This window comes from Pseudophryne corroboree, chromosome 5, assembly GCF_028390025.1.
Source record: "Pseudophryne corroboree isolate aPseCor3 chromosome 5, aPseCor3.hap2, whole genome shotgun sequence".
Classification (NCBI taxonomy): Eukaryota; Metazoa; Chordata; class Amphibia; order Anura; family Myobatrachidae; genus Pseudophryne; species Pseudophryne corroboree.
Genome location: NC_086448.1, coordinates 647,659,878 through 647,678,375, shown reverse-complemented (window position 1 = coordinate 647,678,375; position 18,498 = coordinate 647,659,878). Strand labels below are relative to the sequence as shown.

Below are 18,498 nucleotides of genomic sequence, written 5' to 3'. Positions count from 1 at the left end.
AACTGTCTGAGGGCACATCTGTATATTGTGCACGTCTTCTTTGATTTCTCTTGCAGTTTTTAGCGCAATGTGTCCTTCAGCCATTCTATCGCATTCTCCCGCAGCACAACAGTATAACTACCATTGAGGTACAACCCATCAAGATTTCATAGTTACTGTACCAGTGATATATTTAGATTCCAAATCTGGCCTTTAAGATATTAAACTTGCTCACATCTTGTATGACACTTTTCACCCTAAAGTTGTAGTTCCAGAACTGCATATATAACCTAAGATCACAAATTTGTGAGCTTATTTAAAGTGCCACCACCTCTAACTGCCATCTGTATGCCAATCATGTAGACTTACTACGCTACCCAGTGCACTTAATTCTAAGTGTGTGGACAGTGGGAATCTCATTACCTTTTATTTCATGTCATTGTATGCTTTTTATTTGTATCATGATTCATTTAACGTACAGCGCTGTGTAATAGGTCAGTGCTTTATTAAGTATAATAAAAAATACTGTACACTGAGTGGCATCACACATTATGGAACACTAGTGACTGCAAATCACTTCTGTCATATGACCATTCTTACCTTTAAAAAATAAAATTCTGAGTAAGAAAAAAAAAACCACAACTTTTTAGCAAACCTGGTCCCAGTGTTGCCTTATGTTTTGCTATACACTTTTCAAAGTAGACAGTTGTTACCAGTTCTAAACAGCTTTACAGCTTACTGTATATGTCTGCAGACACCTTCTCATTGTGTGCATCTGTAGTTTTTATGAATCTATTCATTTGTATTATGTTTGTTGATCACTCCAGGGTGCATTATGCTGGATTTAATGTATCTAGACCAGAAGGAGACCTCGGGAAATACAAGTCCATTCCTCATCACCACAGGGGAGAGGTCCAGTTCTTAGGCCGGTAAGTGTCATTAGGTTACTTACCTCTTATATGTCTGGCACTAATTTGCAAACAGTACATTGAAAAGTAACAAACGTGTTGTCGTAGAAAATGTGGTTTTAAATTAAATTTATCTTTCCTTTCTAATCGGTAATCTATTAATGAATGACAGAAGAACAATATATACATACAGTGTGCACTTGCAATAGTGTTAAAATAAGTATTTTTTTTATAATCCCATTTAGGCTCCCTTTTTTTTTTTTTACTTTAAGTACCTTTCTATACGTAAAATATTGTTCACTCTATAGCTCAGGGTGCCGCTTACGAAGGAGGACTCGCCTGCACATGCCTTTAGCGTGTGTGCCTGAAAGGGACGTGGTCTTGTGGGGATGGTGAATGGCCTTGTGGCCCACCCCTCCTGTTTCTATCACTGTGGGGGTATGCTGGCCTTTGCAAACAAGGCAGGGTATATATTAACAGTAAAAAAAAAAAACACGGGCAGAACACAGTGCCGTGCTAAAACAGCCTAGTGGAAACGCTATAAAATGGTACTCTGAAATGTTTAATTTATCCTAAAATTCGTAGGCCCAGATTTATCAAGCATTGGAGAGTGAAAAATTGCAGAGTGATAAAGTACCAACCAATCAGCTCCTAACTACCATGTTACAGGCTGTGTTTAAAAAAAAATAACAGGAGCTGATTGGTTGGTGCTCTATCACTGTGCAATTTATCACTCTCCAAGGCTTCATAAATCTGGGCCATAGTGTTTATAGCTCCTTGGCAAAACATTTGTTGAAATGTAGAGATACCTCCCATTGTTTCAAGGGTCCGCTGCAATTGGGCTGCTCTTAAGTAGCTGGATTGTTGACCTTTTTATTTTTCCTTTATTTTACTCTTCTGGTGTAACTGGAATTTCCACAACCGTTGTGGAGGGCATCGGTAGGCAAGCTTGCCAAATGGGATACAGACATAAACCAGCTGCTCTCCTTCTACCTTTTTGAAAGGAAGTTATGTGAGGGGAGGTTTTGTGACTGAGATTCTTCTCAGTCACTTTGCTGTGGAGCCTGTGTCCGTTTTACAATTGCACACTGCAGTTTGGCAGTATACTCGGCAGTTGTTTAGTTTGATGCTTTGGAGAAAAAATAGAATTTCCTTGTCCTCTTCTACTCAGTCGTAAGACCTATTAAGTGAATCATGGACCCGATCTAATCTGAGGCTTCAGGTCTCACAAAGATTGCAGACCATTATCTCACTGCTGCTGATACAGTAAAAGGGAAGTTCTTCTGCAGTTGCATGCTCCCACTAATGCCTTTGTCTACAAATACCAATTATTCTGATTGTGAATACTGTGGACCTATGGGACAGCAGGACTATGGGACTTTACATTGCTGCAAGGGCATTCTTTGTACCCATGTTTGCTTTGTCTTTGGCCAGTAAGGATGTTGAGTGATGGGTAGAGTAACTGGTAGAAGGTCTGCAGAGTGGTAAAGGATAGTAGCACTGGATGCGAAGGGTAGCAGCGCTGGATGCTGGGCTGGATTTTAAGTCTCTGCAGTCTCAGCTTGACTATTCTTCTGGTTTAGTGCCTGGGAATTGCATGCCATAAGGTCTCTGGAACCCCTACCCATCTCTTCAAATATCTTTTTTGATCTAGACACTATTCTTAACCTGATATGGAGAAAGATATCCTTTCTACAGCCCTATACCCCATGGCCCATGGAATGCAAAATGGAATGTTCCAGCTTGTGTGTAGATATTCTTTCCCTGGGGTAGAAGCAGATTTTCTCAGCAAGTATGACGTGTACTCCAGTCAAGAAAACATCCCATGGACTGGAAGTTTTTCAACATGCGAGTGTGAAAAGATGGGGCAAGCCCTATATTGACATGATGTCATCATGGTTCAATGACCAGATGAAAAAATGTTGCTACAAGACAGGGGATCTGACAGATACAGTGCATCTGGAAAGTATTCACAGTGCTTCACTTTTTCTACATTTTGTTATGTTACAGCCTTATTCCAAAATGAAATAAATTAATTTTATCCCTCAAAATTCTACACACAATACCCCATAATGACAATGTGGAAAAAGTTTTTTTGTTTTTTTTTAGATTTTTGCACATGTATTAAAAATAAAAAAACTAAGAAATCACATATACATAAGTATTCACAGCCTTTACTATGAAGCTCAAAATTGAGCTCGGGTGCATCCTGTTTCCACTGATCATCCTTGAGATGTTTCTACAGCTTAATTGGAGTCCACCTGTTGTAAATTCAGTTGATTGGACATGATTTGGGAAGGCACACACCTGTCTACATAAGGTCCCACACTTGACAGTACAAGTCTGAGCACAAACCAAGCATGAAGTCAAAGGAATTGTCTGTAGACCTCCGAGACAGGATTGTTTCGAGGCACAAATCTGGGGAAGGGTGCAGAAAAATATCTGCTGCTTTGAAGGTCCCAATGAGCACAGTGGCCTACATCATCCGTAAATGGAAGAAGTTTGGAACCACCAGGACTCTTCCTAGAGCTGTCTACAGTGAGCGATCGGGAGAGAATGGCCCTAGTTAGGGAGGTGACCAAGAACCTGATGGTCATTCTGTCAGAGCTACAGCATTCCTCTGTGGAGAGAGGAGACCCTTCCAGAAGGACAACCATCTCTGCAGCAATCCACCAATCAGACCTGTATGGTATAGTGGCCAGACGGAAGCTACTCCTTAGTAAAAAGCACATGGCAGCCCGCCTGGAGTTTGCCAAAATGCACCTGAAGAAGTCTCAGACCATGAGAAACAAAATTCTCTTGTCTGAGGAGACAAAGATTAAACTTTTTGGCGTGAATGCCAGGCGTCCTGTTTGAAGGAAATCAGGCACCTGCTCATCACCAGGCCAGTACCATCCCTACAGTGAAGCATGGTGGTGGCAGCATCATGTTGTGGGGATGTTTTTCAGCAGCAGGAACTGGGAGACTAGTCAGGACAGAGGGAAAGATGAATGCAGCAATGTACAGAGAAATCCTGGATGAAAACCTGCTCCAGAGCGCTCTTGACCTCAGACTGGGGCGACGGTTCATCTTTCAGCAGGACAACGACCCTAAGCACACAGCCAAGATATCAAAGGAATGGCTTCAGGCAGGGCTGTTGCTAGCCAATTTGGCTCCCAGTGCGAGATTAAAAAATGCCCCCCCCCCCATAGAAAAAATGCGCCCCCCCCATAGATATTAGGAGGAAAACCATGCGCGCGCGCTCCCTGCAAGGGGGCGTGGTTTTAAGATGGGCGTGGCCTCATCTGATCTCATCATCACGGCCGCCACAGGATAATACAAAAAAAAAAAAGTCCTCATTTTACACATTACAGCAGGCACGCGACCCCATTTTACACAGCACGACAGGCAAATGTCCCCATTTTACACAGCACGGTAGGCAAGTGTCCCCATTTTACACATTGCGGCAGGAAAGTGTCCCCATTTTACACATTGCGGCAGGAAAGTGTCCCCATTTTACACATTGCGGCAGGAAAGTGTCCCCATTTTACACATTGCGGCAGGCACGTGCCCCCATTTTACACAGTACGGCAGGTAAGTGTCCCCATTTTACACATTGCGGCAGGCAAGTGTCCCCATTTTACACATTGCGGCAGGCAAGTGTCCCCATTTTACACATTGCGGCAGGCAAGTGTCCCCATTTTACACATTGCGGCAGGCAAGTGTCCCCATTTTACACAGTACGGCGGGCACGTGCCCCCATTTTACACAGTACGGCGGGCACGTGCCCCCATTTTACACATTGCGGCAGGCACGTGCCCCCATTTTACACATTCCGGCAGGCAAGTGTCCCCATTTTACACATTACGGCAGACAGGTGTCTCCATTTTACACAATATGCAAGGCAAGAGAGTCCCCATTTTACACTTTCCGGCAGACTGCGTCCCCATTTTACACATTCCGGCAGGCAAGAGTCCCCATTTTACATATTACGGCAGACAGGTGTCTCCATTTTACACAATATGCAAGGCAAGAGTCCCCAGTTTACACATTACGGCAGGCAAGAGTCCCCATTTTACACATTACGGCAGACAGGTGTCCCCATTTTACACAATACGCAAGGCAAGAGTCCCCATTTTACACATTCCGGCAGACTGCGTCCCCATTTTACACATTCCGGCAGGCAAGAGTCCCCATTTTACATATTATGGCAGACAGGTGCCCCCATTTTACACAATACGCAAGGCAAGAGTCCCCATTTTACACATTCCGGCAGGCAAGAGTCCCCATTTTACACATTCCGGCAGGCAAGAGTCCCCATTTTACATATTACGGCAGGCAAGTGTCCCCATTTGACACAGTACGGCAGGGGGGGAGAGAGAGGGAGAGGGGCTGACTTACATTTGAAGCGGTTCTTCCTGCTCTTCAGCCGCCTCTCCCACGTCTGTGCGGCACCGGCCGGCTTGGCTCCCCCTTCTCCCTCCTCCCGAGTGCCCAGCTCGGGGGGCGGGGTTTCGCAGAATGACGCGATTGCGTCGTGACGTCACGATGCAAACGCGTCATTCCGCGAAACCCCGCCCCCCGAGCTGGGCACTCAGGAGGAGAGGGGGGATTTAGTGCTCAAGAAGTTGCACGGCTCGCCCGCCGCAAGAAACGGCACTGGCTTCAGGACAGCTCTGTGAATGTCCTTGACTGGCGTAGCCAGAGCCCAGACTTGAATACGATTAAACATCTCTGGAGAGATCTGAAAATGGCTGTGCACCAACGCTTCCCATCCAACCTGATGGAGCTTGAGAGGTACTGCAAAGAGGAATGGGTGAAACTGGCCAAAGATAGGTGTGCCAAGCTTGTGGTATCATATTCAAAAATACTTTCGGCTGTAATTGCTGCCAAAGGTGTAACAACAAAGTATTGAGCAAAGGCTGTGAATACTTGTGTACATGTGATTTATTAGTTTTTTATTTTTAATAAATTAGCAAGAAGCTTCCAAAATTTTTTTTCACGTTGTCATTATGGGGTCTTGTGTAGAATTTTGAGGGAAAAATTAATTTATTCTATTTTGGAATAAGGTTGTAACATAACAAAATGTGGTAAAAGTGAAGCGCTGTGAATACTTTCCGGATGCACTGTAATTCAAAGTCTATCAGACTCTCCTTCTAGCAACTTCTTCTATCACTTTGTCTTTTAGAATAAATGTTCTTCCTTTGCCAGAACCACTAGTTTCTTTGTGCCAATTTGTATCTGTGTAGTATAAAAATCGCATCAGGAGGACCCCATTTTTTGTTTGCTGTCCTTTCAATTTGTGATGATGCAAGATTAAATTTCAGTATAGTTGTTTATGCCAGGTACTTTATGACAAACCTCAGTTTACTGAGACAGTAGATGGCAGCACAAACGGGCCTTTAGAACCATCTTTTCGACCGATGTAGGAAACCTGTATAAACATGATCTGGTGATTGGTTTTAAATGAGTTATTGAGCATTGGGGTAATCTTTGAACTGCTCATGGTGCTATTTCAGGCCAAGAGAACAAAACATGGACAAGACTTTAAAAAAACACCTTTTTCCACCTACTCTGAATGGTCATGAGGTAGAATTGTACGAAATTTGTCCGGACATGCTCCCTCACTGCGTACAGGGACGGTATCCGGACTCCAGGTTGACAACAAAAAGGTCGACACACCTTAGGTCGACGCCAATTGGTCGAGACACCTAAGGTCGACATGGACAAAAGGACGGCAGGAACAAGTCGACATGGACAAAAGGTCGACATGAGTTTTTCACAATTTTTTTCTTTTTTGGAACCTTTTCATACTTAACGATCCACGTGGACTACGATTGGAACGGTAATCTGTGCCGAGCGAAGGCACCATGCCCGAAGTTCGCTAGCAATGCGAGGGGACGCGGTGCACTAATTGGGGTTCCCGGTCACTCTACGAAGAAAACGACACCAAAAAAACACAAAAAACTCATGTTGACCTTTTGCCCATGTCGACCTTTTGCCCATGTCGACCTAAGGTGTGTCGACCTTTTTGTTGTCGACCTGGAGTCCCAGACCCCATGGGACAGGGGGCAAGATTTACCCCTATGCAAAGTTGTAGAACTCTTGCGGTTCACCAGCCCTCTGTCTGTTAGCTTGGTTTGGTACTAGTTAACAAAGCCCATTTGCACCAGCCTCTGAAAAACATTTATTTTTATTTCTCTGATGTCCTAGTGGATGCTGGTAACTCCGTAAGGACCATGGGGAATAGACGGGCTCCGCAGGAGACTGGGCACTCTATAAGAAAGATTTGGTACTATCTGGTGTGCACTGGCTCCTCCCTCTATGCCCCTCCTCCAGACCTCCGTTAGATTTCTGTGCCCGGCCCGAGCTGGTTGCACACTAGGGGCTCTCCTGAGCTTCTAGAAAGAAAGTTTAAATTAGGTTTTTTATTTTACAGTGAGACCTGCTGGCAACAGGCTCACTGCATCGAGGGACTAAGGGGAGAAGAAGCGAACCTACCTGCTTGCAGCTAGCTTGGGCTTCTTAGGCTACTGGACACCATTAGCTCCAGAGGGATCGACCGCAGGACCCGTCCTTGGTGTTCGTTCCCGGAGCCGCACCGCCGTCCCCCTTACAGAGCCAGAAGCATGAAGATGGTCCGGAAAATCGGCGGCAGAAGACTTCAGTCTTCACCAAGGTAGCGCACAGCACTGCAGCTGTGCGCCATTGCTCCTCATACACACTTCACACTCCGGTCACTGAGGGTGCAGGGCGCTGGGGGGGGGGCGCCCTGAGCAGCAATAAAAACACCTTGGCTGGCAAAATAGCCACAATATATAGCCCCAGGGGCTATATATGTGGTAATTACCCCTGCCAGAATACAGAAAAATGCGGGAGAAAAGTCCGCCGAAAAGGGCGGAGCCATCTCCCTCAGCACACCGGCGCCATTTTCTCTTCACAGTGTAGCTGGAAGACAGCTCCCCAGGCTCTCCCCTGTAGTTTTCAGGCTCAAAGGGTTAAAAAGAGAGGGGGGGCACTAAATTTAGGCGCAATATTGTTTATACAAGCAGCTATTGGGGAAAATTCACTCAGTGATAGTGTTTATCCCTACATTATATAGCGCTCCGGTGTGTGCTGGCATACTCTCTCTCTGTCTCCCCAAAGGGCTGTGTGGGGTCCTGTCCTCAGTCAGAGCATTCCCTGTGTGTGTGCGGTGTGTCTGTACGGCTGTGTCGACATGTTTGATGAGGAGGCTTATGTGGAGGCGGAGCAGATGCCCTGTGGGCCGACACCAGAGTGGATGGATAGGTGGAAGGTATTAACCGACAGTGTCAACTCCTTACATAAAAGGCTGGATGACGTAACAGCTATGGGACAGCCGGCTTCTCAGCCCGCGCCTGCCCAGGCGTCTCAAAGGCCATCAGGGGCTTAAAAACGCCCGCTCCCTCAGATGGCAGACACAGATGTCGACACGAAGTCTGACTCCAGTGTCGACGAGGTTGAGACATATACACAATCCACTAGGAACATCCGTTACTTGATCCCGGCAATAAAAAATGTGTTACACATTTCTGACATTAACCCAAGTACCACTAAAAACAAAAAAGGGTTTTATGTGTGGGGAGAAAAAGCAGGCAGTGTTTTGTTCCCCCATCAAATGAGTGAATGAAGTGTGAAAAACCGTGGGTTCCCCCGATAAGAAACTGGTAATTTCTAACAAGTTACTGATGGCGTACACTTTCCCGCCAGAGGATAAGTTACGCTGGGAGATATCCCCTAGGGTGGATAAGGCGCTCACACGTTTGTCAAAAAAGGTGGCACTGCCGTCTTAGGATACGGCCACTTTGAAGGTACCTGCTGATAAATAGCAGGAGGCTATCCTGAAGTCTGTATTTACATACTCAGGTACTAGACTGAGACCTGCAGATAGTGCTGCTGCAGCGTGGTCTGTACCCCTTTCAAACAGGGATACTATTTTGCGAACATAAGACGTCGTCTTATATATGAGGGATGCACAGAGGGATATTTTGCCGGCTGGCATCCAGAATTATTGCAATGTCCATCCTGTCAGGAGGGTATTAGAGACCCGACACTGGACAGGTGATGCTGACTTTAAAAGGCACATAGAGCCTAATAAGGGTGAGGAATTATTTGGGGATGGTCTCTGGGACCTCGTATCCACAGCAACAGCTGGGATGAAAATTTTTTACCTCAGGTTTCCTCACAGCCTACGAAAAGCACTGTATTATCAGGTACAGTCCTTTCGGCTTCAGAAAAGCAAGCGGGTCAAAGGCGCTTCCTTTCTGCACAGAGACGAGGGAAGAGGGAAAAAGCTGCACCAGCAGCCAGTTCCCAGAATCAAAATTCTTCCCCTGCTTCCTCTGAGTCCACCGCATGACGCGGGGGCTCCACAGGCGTAGCCAGGTACGGTGGGGTCCGCCTCAAAAATTTCAGCGATCAGTGGGCTCGCTCACAGGTGGATCCCTGGATCCTTCAAGTAGTATCTCAGGGGTACAAGCTGGAATTCGAGGCGTCTCCCCCCCGCCGTTTCCTCAAATCTGCCTTGCCGACACATCCCTCAGGCAGGGAGGCTGTGCTAGAGGCAATTCACAAGCTGTATTCCCAGCAGGTGATAGTCAAGGTGCCCCTACTTCAACAAGGACGGGGTTACTATTCCACACTGGTTGTGGTACCGAAACCGGACGGTTCGGTGAGACCCATTTTTAATTTGAAATCCTTGAACACATACATTAAAAAATTCAAGTTCAAGATGGAATCGCTCAGGGCGGTTATTGCAAGCCTGGAGGAGGGGGATTACATGGTATCCCTGGACATCAAGGATGCTTACCTGCATGTCCCCATTTACCATCCTCACCAGGAGTACCTCAGATTTGTGGTACAGGATTGCCATTACCAATTCCAAACACTGCCGTTTGGACTGTCCACGGCACCGAGGGTCTTTACCAAGGTAATGGCAGAAATGATGATACTCCTTCGAAAAAAGGGAGTTTTAATTATCCCGTACTTGGACGATCTCCTTATAAAGGCGAGGTCCAAGGAGCAGTTGTTGGTCGGAGTAGCACTATCTCGGGAAGTGCTACAACAGCACGGATGGATTCTATACATTCCAAAGTCACAGCTGGTTCCTACCACACGCCTACTGTTCCTGGGGATGGTTCTGGACACAGAACAGAAAAAAGTGTTTCTCCTGCAGGAGAAAGCCAAGGAGCTGTCATCTCTAGTCAGAGACCTCCTGAAATCAAAACAGGTATCGGTGCATCACTGCACACGAGTCCTGGGAAAAATGGTAGCTTCTTGCGAAGCAAAATTCCATTCGGCAGGTTCCATACAAGAACCTTTTAGTGGGACCTCTTGAACAAGTGGTCGGGATCGCATCTTCAGATGCATCGGCTGATAACCCTGTCTCCTAGGACCAGGGTATCGCTACTGTGGTGGCTGCAGAGTGCTCATCTTCAGGATGGCCGCAGATTCGGCATACAGGACTGGGTCCTGGTAACCATGGATGCCAGCCTTCGAGGCTGGGGGGCAGTCACACAGGGAAGAAACTTCCAAGGACTTTGGTCAAGTCAGGAGTCGTCCCTACACATAAATATTCTGGAACTGAGGGACATTTACAATGCCCTAAGTCTGGCAAGGCCTCTGCTTCAAAACCAGCCGGTACTGATCCAATCAGACAACATCACGGCAGTCGCCCATGTAAACCGACAGGGCGGCACAAGAAGCAGGATGGCGATGGCAGAAGCCACAAGGATTCTCCGATGGGCGGAAAATCACGTCTTAGCGCTGTCAGCAGTGTTCATTCCGGGAGTGGACAACTGGGAAGCAGACTTCCTCAGCAGACACGACCGACACCCGGGAGAGTGGGGACATCATCCAGAAGTCTTCCAACTGTTGGTAAACCGTTGGTAAAGGCCACAGGTGAACATGATGGCGTCCCGCCTAAACAAAAAACTAGATATTGCGCCAGGTCAAGGGACCCTCAGGCAATAGCTGTGGACGCTCTAGTGACACCGTGGGTGTACCAGTCGGTTTATGTATTCCCTTCTCTGCCTCTCATACCAAAGGTACTGAGAATAATAAGAAAACGAGGAGGAAGAACGATACTCGTGGTTCCGGATTGGCCAAGAAGAGCTTGCTACCCAGAACTTACAGAAATAATATCAGAGGACCCATGGCCTCTACCGCTCAGACAGGATCTACTACAGCAGGGGCCCTGTCTGTTCCAAGACTTACCGCGGCTGCGTTGGACGGCATGGCGGTTGAATTCCGGATCCTAAAGCATACGGGCATTCCGGAGGAAGTCATTCCTACGCTGATAAAAGCCAGGAAAGAAGTAACCGCAAACCATTATCACCGTATTTGGCGAAAATAGGTTGCGTGGTGTGAGGCCAGGAAGGCTCCAACAGAGGAATTTCAGCTGGGTCGTTTTCTGCACTTCCTACAGTCGGGAGTGACTATGGGCCTAAAATTGGGTTCCATTAAAGTCCAGATTTCGGCTCTGTCGATTTTCTTCCAGAAAGAACTGGCTTCACTGCCTGAAGTTCAGACTTTTGTAAAGGGAGTGCTACATATTCAGCCCCCTTTTGTGCCTCCTGTGGCACCGTGGGATCTCAACGTGGTGTTGAGTTTCCTGAAATCACATTGGTTTGAGCCACTTAAAACTGTGGATCTGAAATATCTCACGTGGAAAGTGGTCATGTTATTGGCCTTGGCTTCGGCCAGGCGTGTGTCAGAATTGGCGGCTTTGTCATGTAAAAGCCCTTATCTGATTTTCCATATGGATAGGGCAGAATTGAGGACTCGTCCCCAGTTTCTCCCTAAGGTGGTACAGGTTGAGTATCCCATATCCAAATATCCGAAATACGGAATATTCCGAAATACGGACATTTTTGAGAGACTGAGATAGTGAAACTTTTGTTTTTTGATGGCTCAATGTACACAAACTTTGTTTAATACACACAGTTATTAAAAATATTGTATTAAATGACCTTCAGGCTGTGTGTATAAGGTGTATATGGAACATAAATGAATTGTGTGAATGTACACACACTTTGTTTAATGCACAAAGTTATAAAAAATATTGGCTAAAATGACCTTCAGGCTGTGTGTATAAGGTGTATATGTGACATAAATGCATTCTGTGCTTAGATTTAGGTCCCATCACCATGATATCTCATTATGGTATGCAATTATTCCAAAATACGGAAAAATCCCATGTCCAAAATACCTCTGGTCCCAAGCATTTTGGATAAGGGAGACTCAACCTGTATCAGCTTTTCACTTGAACCAACCTATTGTAGTGCCTGCGGCTACTAGGGACTTGGAAGATTCCAAGTTACTGGACGTAGTCAGGGCCTTAAAAAATTATATTTCCAGGACGGCTGGAGTCAGGAAAACTGACTCGCTTCTTATCCTGTACGCACCCAACAAAATAGGTGCTCCTGCTTCTAAGCAGACTATTGCTCGCTGAATTTGTAGCACAATTCAGTTGGAGCATTCTGCGGCTGGATTGCCGCATCCTAAATCAGTGAAAGCCCATTCCACGAGGAAGGTGGGCTCATCTTGGGCAGCTGCCCGAGGGGTCTCGGCTTTACAACTTTGCCAAGCTGCAACTTGGTCAGGGCAAACACGTTTGCTAAATTCTACAAATTTGATACCCTGGCTGAGGAGGACCTTGAGTTCTCTCATTCGGTGCTGCAGAGTCATCCGCACTCTCCCGCCCGTTTGGGAGCTTTGGTATAATCCCCATGGTCCTTACGGAGTTCCCAGCATCCACTAGGACGTCAGAGAAAATAAGATTTTACTCACCGGTAAATCTATTTCTCGTAGTCCGTAGTGGATGCTGGGCGCCCATCCCAAGTGTGGATTGTCTGCAATACTTGTATATAGTTATTGCCTAACTAAAGGGTTATTGTTGAGCCATCTGTTGAGAGGCTCTGTTATATTTCATACTGTTAACTGGGTATAGTATCACGAGTTATACGGTGTGATTGGTGTGGCTGGTATGAGTCTTACCCGGGATTCAAAATCCTTCCTTATTGTGTCAGCTCTTCCGGGCACAGTATCCTAACTGAGGTCTGGAGGAGGGGCATAGAGGGAGGAGCCAGTGCACACCAGATAGTACCAAATCTTTCTTATAGAGTGCCCAGTCTCCTGCGGAGCCCGTCTATTCCCCATGGTCCTTACGGAGTTCCCAGCATCCACTACGGACTACGAGAAATAGATTTACCGGTGAGTAAAATCTTATTTTTTTTGTTCCATCCAGAGGCGCCACAAAATTTTTAAGTTGGGGGGGCAAGTTAGAATTTCATTGTGGTGCCCCTAAATTGTTGAAAGTCACCCACAACACCTGCCTGACAGAGATGGATATATATCTATTTTATGTAGATTTGAGCAGCACTGAGGTCATGAGTTTGATTCCCACAATGGCCCTAAATGTGCTTGCATGGTTTTTCTCCGGGCATTCCGGTTTCCTCCTACAATCCAAAAATATACTGGTAGGTTAATTGGCTCCCAACAAAAATAACCTTAAAGTGAATGTGTGTGGTGTACATGTGATAGGGACTACAGATTGTAAACTCCACTGGGGCAGGGACTTATGAGAATGGCCAAGTAGTCTCTCTAAAGTGCTGTGGAATATGTGTGCACATATTCTAAGATTGTGAGTGCTGTGAGGCGGTATAAAAAGTACAATGGGGGAGGAGTGAAGGAACATATGAAGTGAGAGGTGAGAAGGGCGCCGGGCTGGTCCCAGCCGCACACAGCAGGAAGTGGAGCTGAGTGCAGAGTGAAGGAGAGCCGTGGGGGCGATTGGAGAACGGCTGTGGGGAGAAAGGAGGAGAAAGCTTAGAGGCAGACGCTTTGCGCTTTGTGACCCAGTACATAGACTCTTTGCAACCCCCAATCCAAAACCTATGGTTACGTCCATGTCTGTTTGGCCCATGGTTGCATGGCCTAGGTAAAAGCTTCCTGCTACACCTTTACAGGCATATGTGTAGAGGTGTTCTAAATACCTATGACTCTAGAATCTGTACGTGTGTGTGCAAACATTTTTGGAGCATGCGTAGTGCGAAATTGTGTATGATACACTCCATGAATGGCGTATGTTTTACTGTGCACCATGCCCAATATGTGTACATTTCAATGCTTATGCACTTGTACATATTCTAGGATTATTAAGTCATATTGTTCAAGTATAGATACTAACTATCTTCTTGCATTATTTTGGCAGGTACAAGTTGTTACGATACTCTAAAGAACGTCAGTATCTTGATGGATTGAATAATTTGATATACGCTCCAAATATCATCATAGACAAGTTGTATAAAAACATCACTGTAAATCTAGTGCCAGAGCTGGCTCCAGTAAAGGACTATTAATGGGAGCCTCGCTGACATAAAACCAATGTGATGCCTACTGGATCAGGAACGGAAGTAATGGACCACCTCCAATGTGATACTAGTGACTGATATCAAATTCCAGTTCTCTGAATGTGTGACCATGCATTACGTCTGAAGCCAGCAGCTGCTATATATCAGTGTTTACAGCAGAAGACTGCTCATACTGCAAGCCTTGTCTCACCAAATGCTAGACTTTTCCATCTCTCACTCCACTCTGCCGTGATTTTCTTTTCCAAGAACAGAATTTATTATCATTTTTGCACCAATCTACAGCTGCTTAAGTTAAATGTGCTCTTTGACCCTGTCTAAAAAAAAAAAAAAAAGGAAAATTAGGCCTTTTTATTATTATTTTTGTATTCAGCAGGTGTACATGTTTATGTATATATTAGTTTGATTTTTGTAAATACATTGGTTATATTTGTGTGTATATATGTGTACTTACATTCATGTATGCACACACGGATTGATGTAAAGTTCCTCCCAGCGATTTTTAATGACCCCTGTTTTACACCTTGCATGTCTTTATGCTATAACTGTATTTTTTTTAATACAGCATTGTCTTCATTTGCATGAAAAAAAGGAACATGTACATATTAGAATTTTAAAAAAATGTTTACGCTTTATGTAAAATGAAGGAAATGTTTATAATTAACGGCCAGCTATGACTGTAAACTGTTATAAAGGTTTGTGAGCTTAAGGCCTTATTGAATAGTCTGTTAGGGGTTCATTTCTTAATTGTCATCTCTTCAGTTGAACGACAAAGGGTCCTGTAATAAATTGATCAAATACAGCCGCAGCCACAGTGCTACAGAATGTACAGCTAGTCCCCATATCATTTATAATATTATGATTTATTCTATGGCATCTGTATTGTAAATTGTATCTAAAAAAAAAAGGTACATATCATTATATACATACAGGTTGTAAAAAAAAAAAAATTGTGCCAACTTTGTTAAATGTCAGGGAGTTGATGCCAAGAATACATTTTGTTTTGTGTTTTTGTTTTTACATTGCTAATTTATTTTTAAGGTTTTTTTTATACTGTATATTTTTATTTTCAGCACATTACTTCTTGTGAAATTCAGAATGAGCCAAAAAATATGTTCTTGTATTACATATTATATTGGTGATGTTTTTCTAAGAGTACAATATAATTCACATTGCTTCAGAGAATATATTACGTACTTTATTCTCCATTTTCGGAGGTAAATAAGTTTGGTGTATTTGCTATGTCTTTTTATGTTACAAGTTCTAAAATGTAAACCTGTGTTCAACATTTGATACTTTGTGCTGAAGAATGCAAAACAAATTGCTTTGGTGTTGAGAAGCACTTCATTCATCACACTTCCATGAACATTTATGAATACTGATGTGCAGGAAAAAGGTTCTGTAACCAATCAGGTTAGGGCAAGGTACATAAGGTGTGATGCAGGAATATTCTGCTGCAAGGGGACTTGGCAGCAGTCGCACTTACCTAGCCTAAGAGGGCATCCAGGGTAGGAACGCTGCTATTCTAACTGCACCCTCTTTGGCCAGAAACACCATGCTATTACAGGCTTGTCCAATCAATGACAATAAATATTGAGAAGCAACTAGGGCTTTCCACCTGCTGTAACACCTCTCTATAATCAACTATACATTGAACATAGGGTTGAATAAATTGCTTCAGTTACTTACTGTCCATTGCCCCATTCCGTGTGGACATTCTCATAGGGCATAACTAGGGACTACAATTTAGATGTTTAATCTGTGTTTAGCAAGCATCTGAATGCAGCTCAGCCTTATTGCACCATCAACACTAATAAAATACTGTTCTAGACTAGTATAGTTTGCAAAATGAAAGCAAATAATCTCTCTACGTACATAAGGTCTGTGTGAACAACCAGTTTTCATAAATGTGCCCATGCAGGAATGTTAGGAGATTTAGCTTAGTTTACATATGGTATACAATGGATGCAATGCTTCATTCTAGCAATCAGAAAAGCTTTACAGTTCAGCATTATCCACCCTTGTGAATTTTAGAGATTTTTTTTTATATTCTTTATAGTTCCTGTTAAATGTAGGGTCATTTCCAACATCAAATTAATATAAAGTATTCTGAAAATAATATACAGATCAGGAAGCCTACTTTTGTAGTATATAAACGACACCACTACCATGTGTTATAGACCAGACCTGGACAACCTGTGGCTTTCCAGCTTTTGTGAAACTACACATCCCAGCATGCCCTGCCACAGTTTTTGCATTCCCTAATAGTAAAATTGTGAGAGGGATGTTGAGACTTTTAGTTTCACAACAGCTGGTGAGGCCCAGGTTGACTGGGCCTGGTATACATTCTACCTGCTAAATGTGTAGCCATTAAAGGTTATCCTTTTGGCTCGTACGTAGTACATCTCTCTCCCTTCTGTTAATATTCCTATAGTACAAACAGTAGAACAGGAAAAAAAAGTACTATATAGTATAGCAAAAGCAAAGCTTTTTAATTTTTTAAAATTGAACCTTCATTAAAACATTCATGGTGCTCATCTGGAATCAGTAAGGAGTTGACTGGACATACTGCCCTTTCCAACAAGGTAACTCCATCCACAAGATGCCACTCTGTTCAAGTAATGTCCTTACTGAACTTATACAGCGACCTTATATGTTTCATCTTTTCAAGACTACTGTACATCTGTGGTCTTAAACCTACTTCCCATTTCTCACGGTAATTTAGTGAAGCACTTAATTAGCATTGTTTTATACAATATAAGCGGTGACAATTGGAAAATCATTCTTAACAAGTCTTTGACACTTTGTAATTCTGTACAGGACCATTTTAATGGCAACTTGTGGTTGGAGTCATTGTGGGGTAAAGGTCATCCTATCTGTGTCATAGCACTTGGTGGTGGTGTGGTTCACTATGCTGTGCTTGCTGGCAAAAAAGTTACTTCAGAGGAGGCTGCCATCTTGAATCCCATGAGAGAGCTCTGTATGACTGACATGGTGCAATTTTCACCAAGATACACTAAGATTTGTTTTATATACTTTTTTTGTTATGGGGTGGGGGGGGGGGGAGGGTTGCCTTAGTACACTTTCTATATTAAGTTAAAGTACTGTACCTTTTTGAAGGCTTAAGTTTACTAAAACTGGCTTGATACATCAACTCATTCAATTGTTTAAGTACTGTATATCGAACAATATGCATTTTTAATGATCTGTCGAGAAAGGTAGGAAAGGAACGAAATATATGCTTTTACTCACATTTATATAATGTACCAAAATATCAACAAGCCCATGTCACTTGTGATGTGCAGGCAGCCATTTTATGTGCTCACCAATTTATAGAATATGACTGGTTACTATTGACGCGATATGCCACAGTGGCTGCTTTCACTGTTCACAGGAGCACTCTCATATCTGCAACCTTTTCTCTACATTTTGTAAAGAAAACCTCTAGACACAGTCCTCAAGACACTTAACTGCTAATTAAACATTGAGTGCATTCTTCTCTCAAAGGAGAAACAAAATCTAGGCCATGTTTACTGTGCCTTGTTTATTAATTAATTTGGATAGTATTGAAATACTGTATGGGATCTTGTGAAGTGTGACATTTTGTAATATAAAGGCATGAAGACTATATTATTTAAGTTAAGTGCTTTATTTATTAAATAGGCTAACGGTTATGCAGTCTTGGAAGAGAATGTTGCTCTTCAGTACAATAGCAATAATGTCTATGAACTGGGACGCTTACACTATTTAATTTGTAGTAGACTGAATATGAACAAAAGTACTTTTCTTTGCATTGCATGTCTCAATAAAGGTCATCCTATTTTGCAGTTATTCCACCTTGGTTACATAATAAACTTGAAATAAAATCAAACTTGTTTGTTTATATATTCAGATTATGAGCCTTTTTTCTAACACCCATTCATGTGACTGCGTTTAGGGTTGTGACATACAGATGCTTTTCTTCAATGCGAGTCTACTGTGACAAACAATTCTAATGCATTGTTAGACATTCCTGCATTGCCATGTCTCAGCTGCAAGTAGAATATGTCAAAAAATCTAATTTGACAGTTTAATTTTTTCTAAATAATTGGGAAACACCATTTTTTGTTGCACCTTTTTAAGGGCCAAAGCACTCGCGTTCTGTGTACACATTTCATGTACTTTACGATTATTTTGTTGCTTGTAGATCTAAGGATTAATTTATCGGTCTACAATTTTCATAATAAGATGGGGTATATTTG

The 18,498-nt window shown here is 43.6% G+C and overlaps 1 protein-coding gene across 1 annotated transcript in view; it reads left to right on the top strand.

The window, feature by feature from the left end:
- Nucleotides 1-18,128, top strand: part of B4GALT6 (beta-1,4-galactosyltransferase 6) — a 242,363-nt gene extending 224,235 nt beyond the window's left edge. The window contains exons 8-9 of the mRNA XM_063923646.1: nucleotides 807-908; nucleotides 14,101-18,128. Coding sequence (XP_063779716.1) covers nucleotides 807-908; nucleotides 14,101-14,248 — 250 coding nt within the window. The 3' untranslated portion in view covers nucleotides 14,249-18,128. The remainder of the gene's footprint in view (nucleotides 1-806; nucleotides 909-14,100) is intronic.
- Nucleotides 18,129-18,498: the final 370 nt, after the last annotated feature.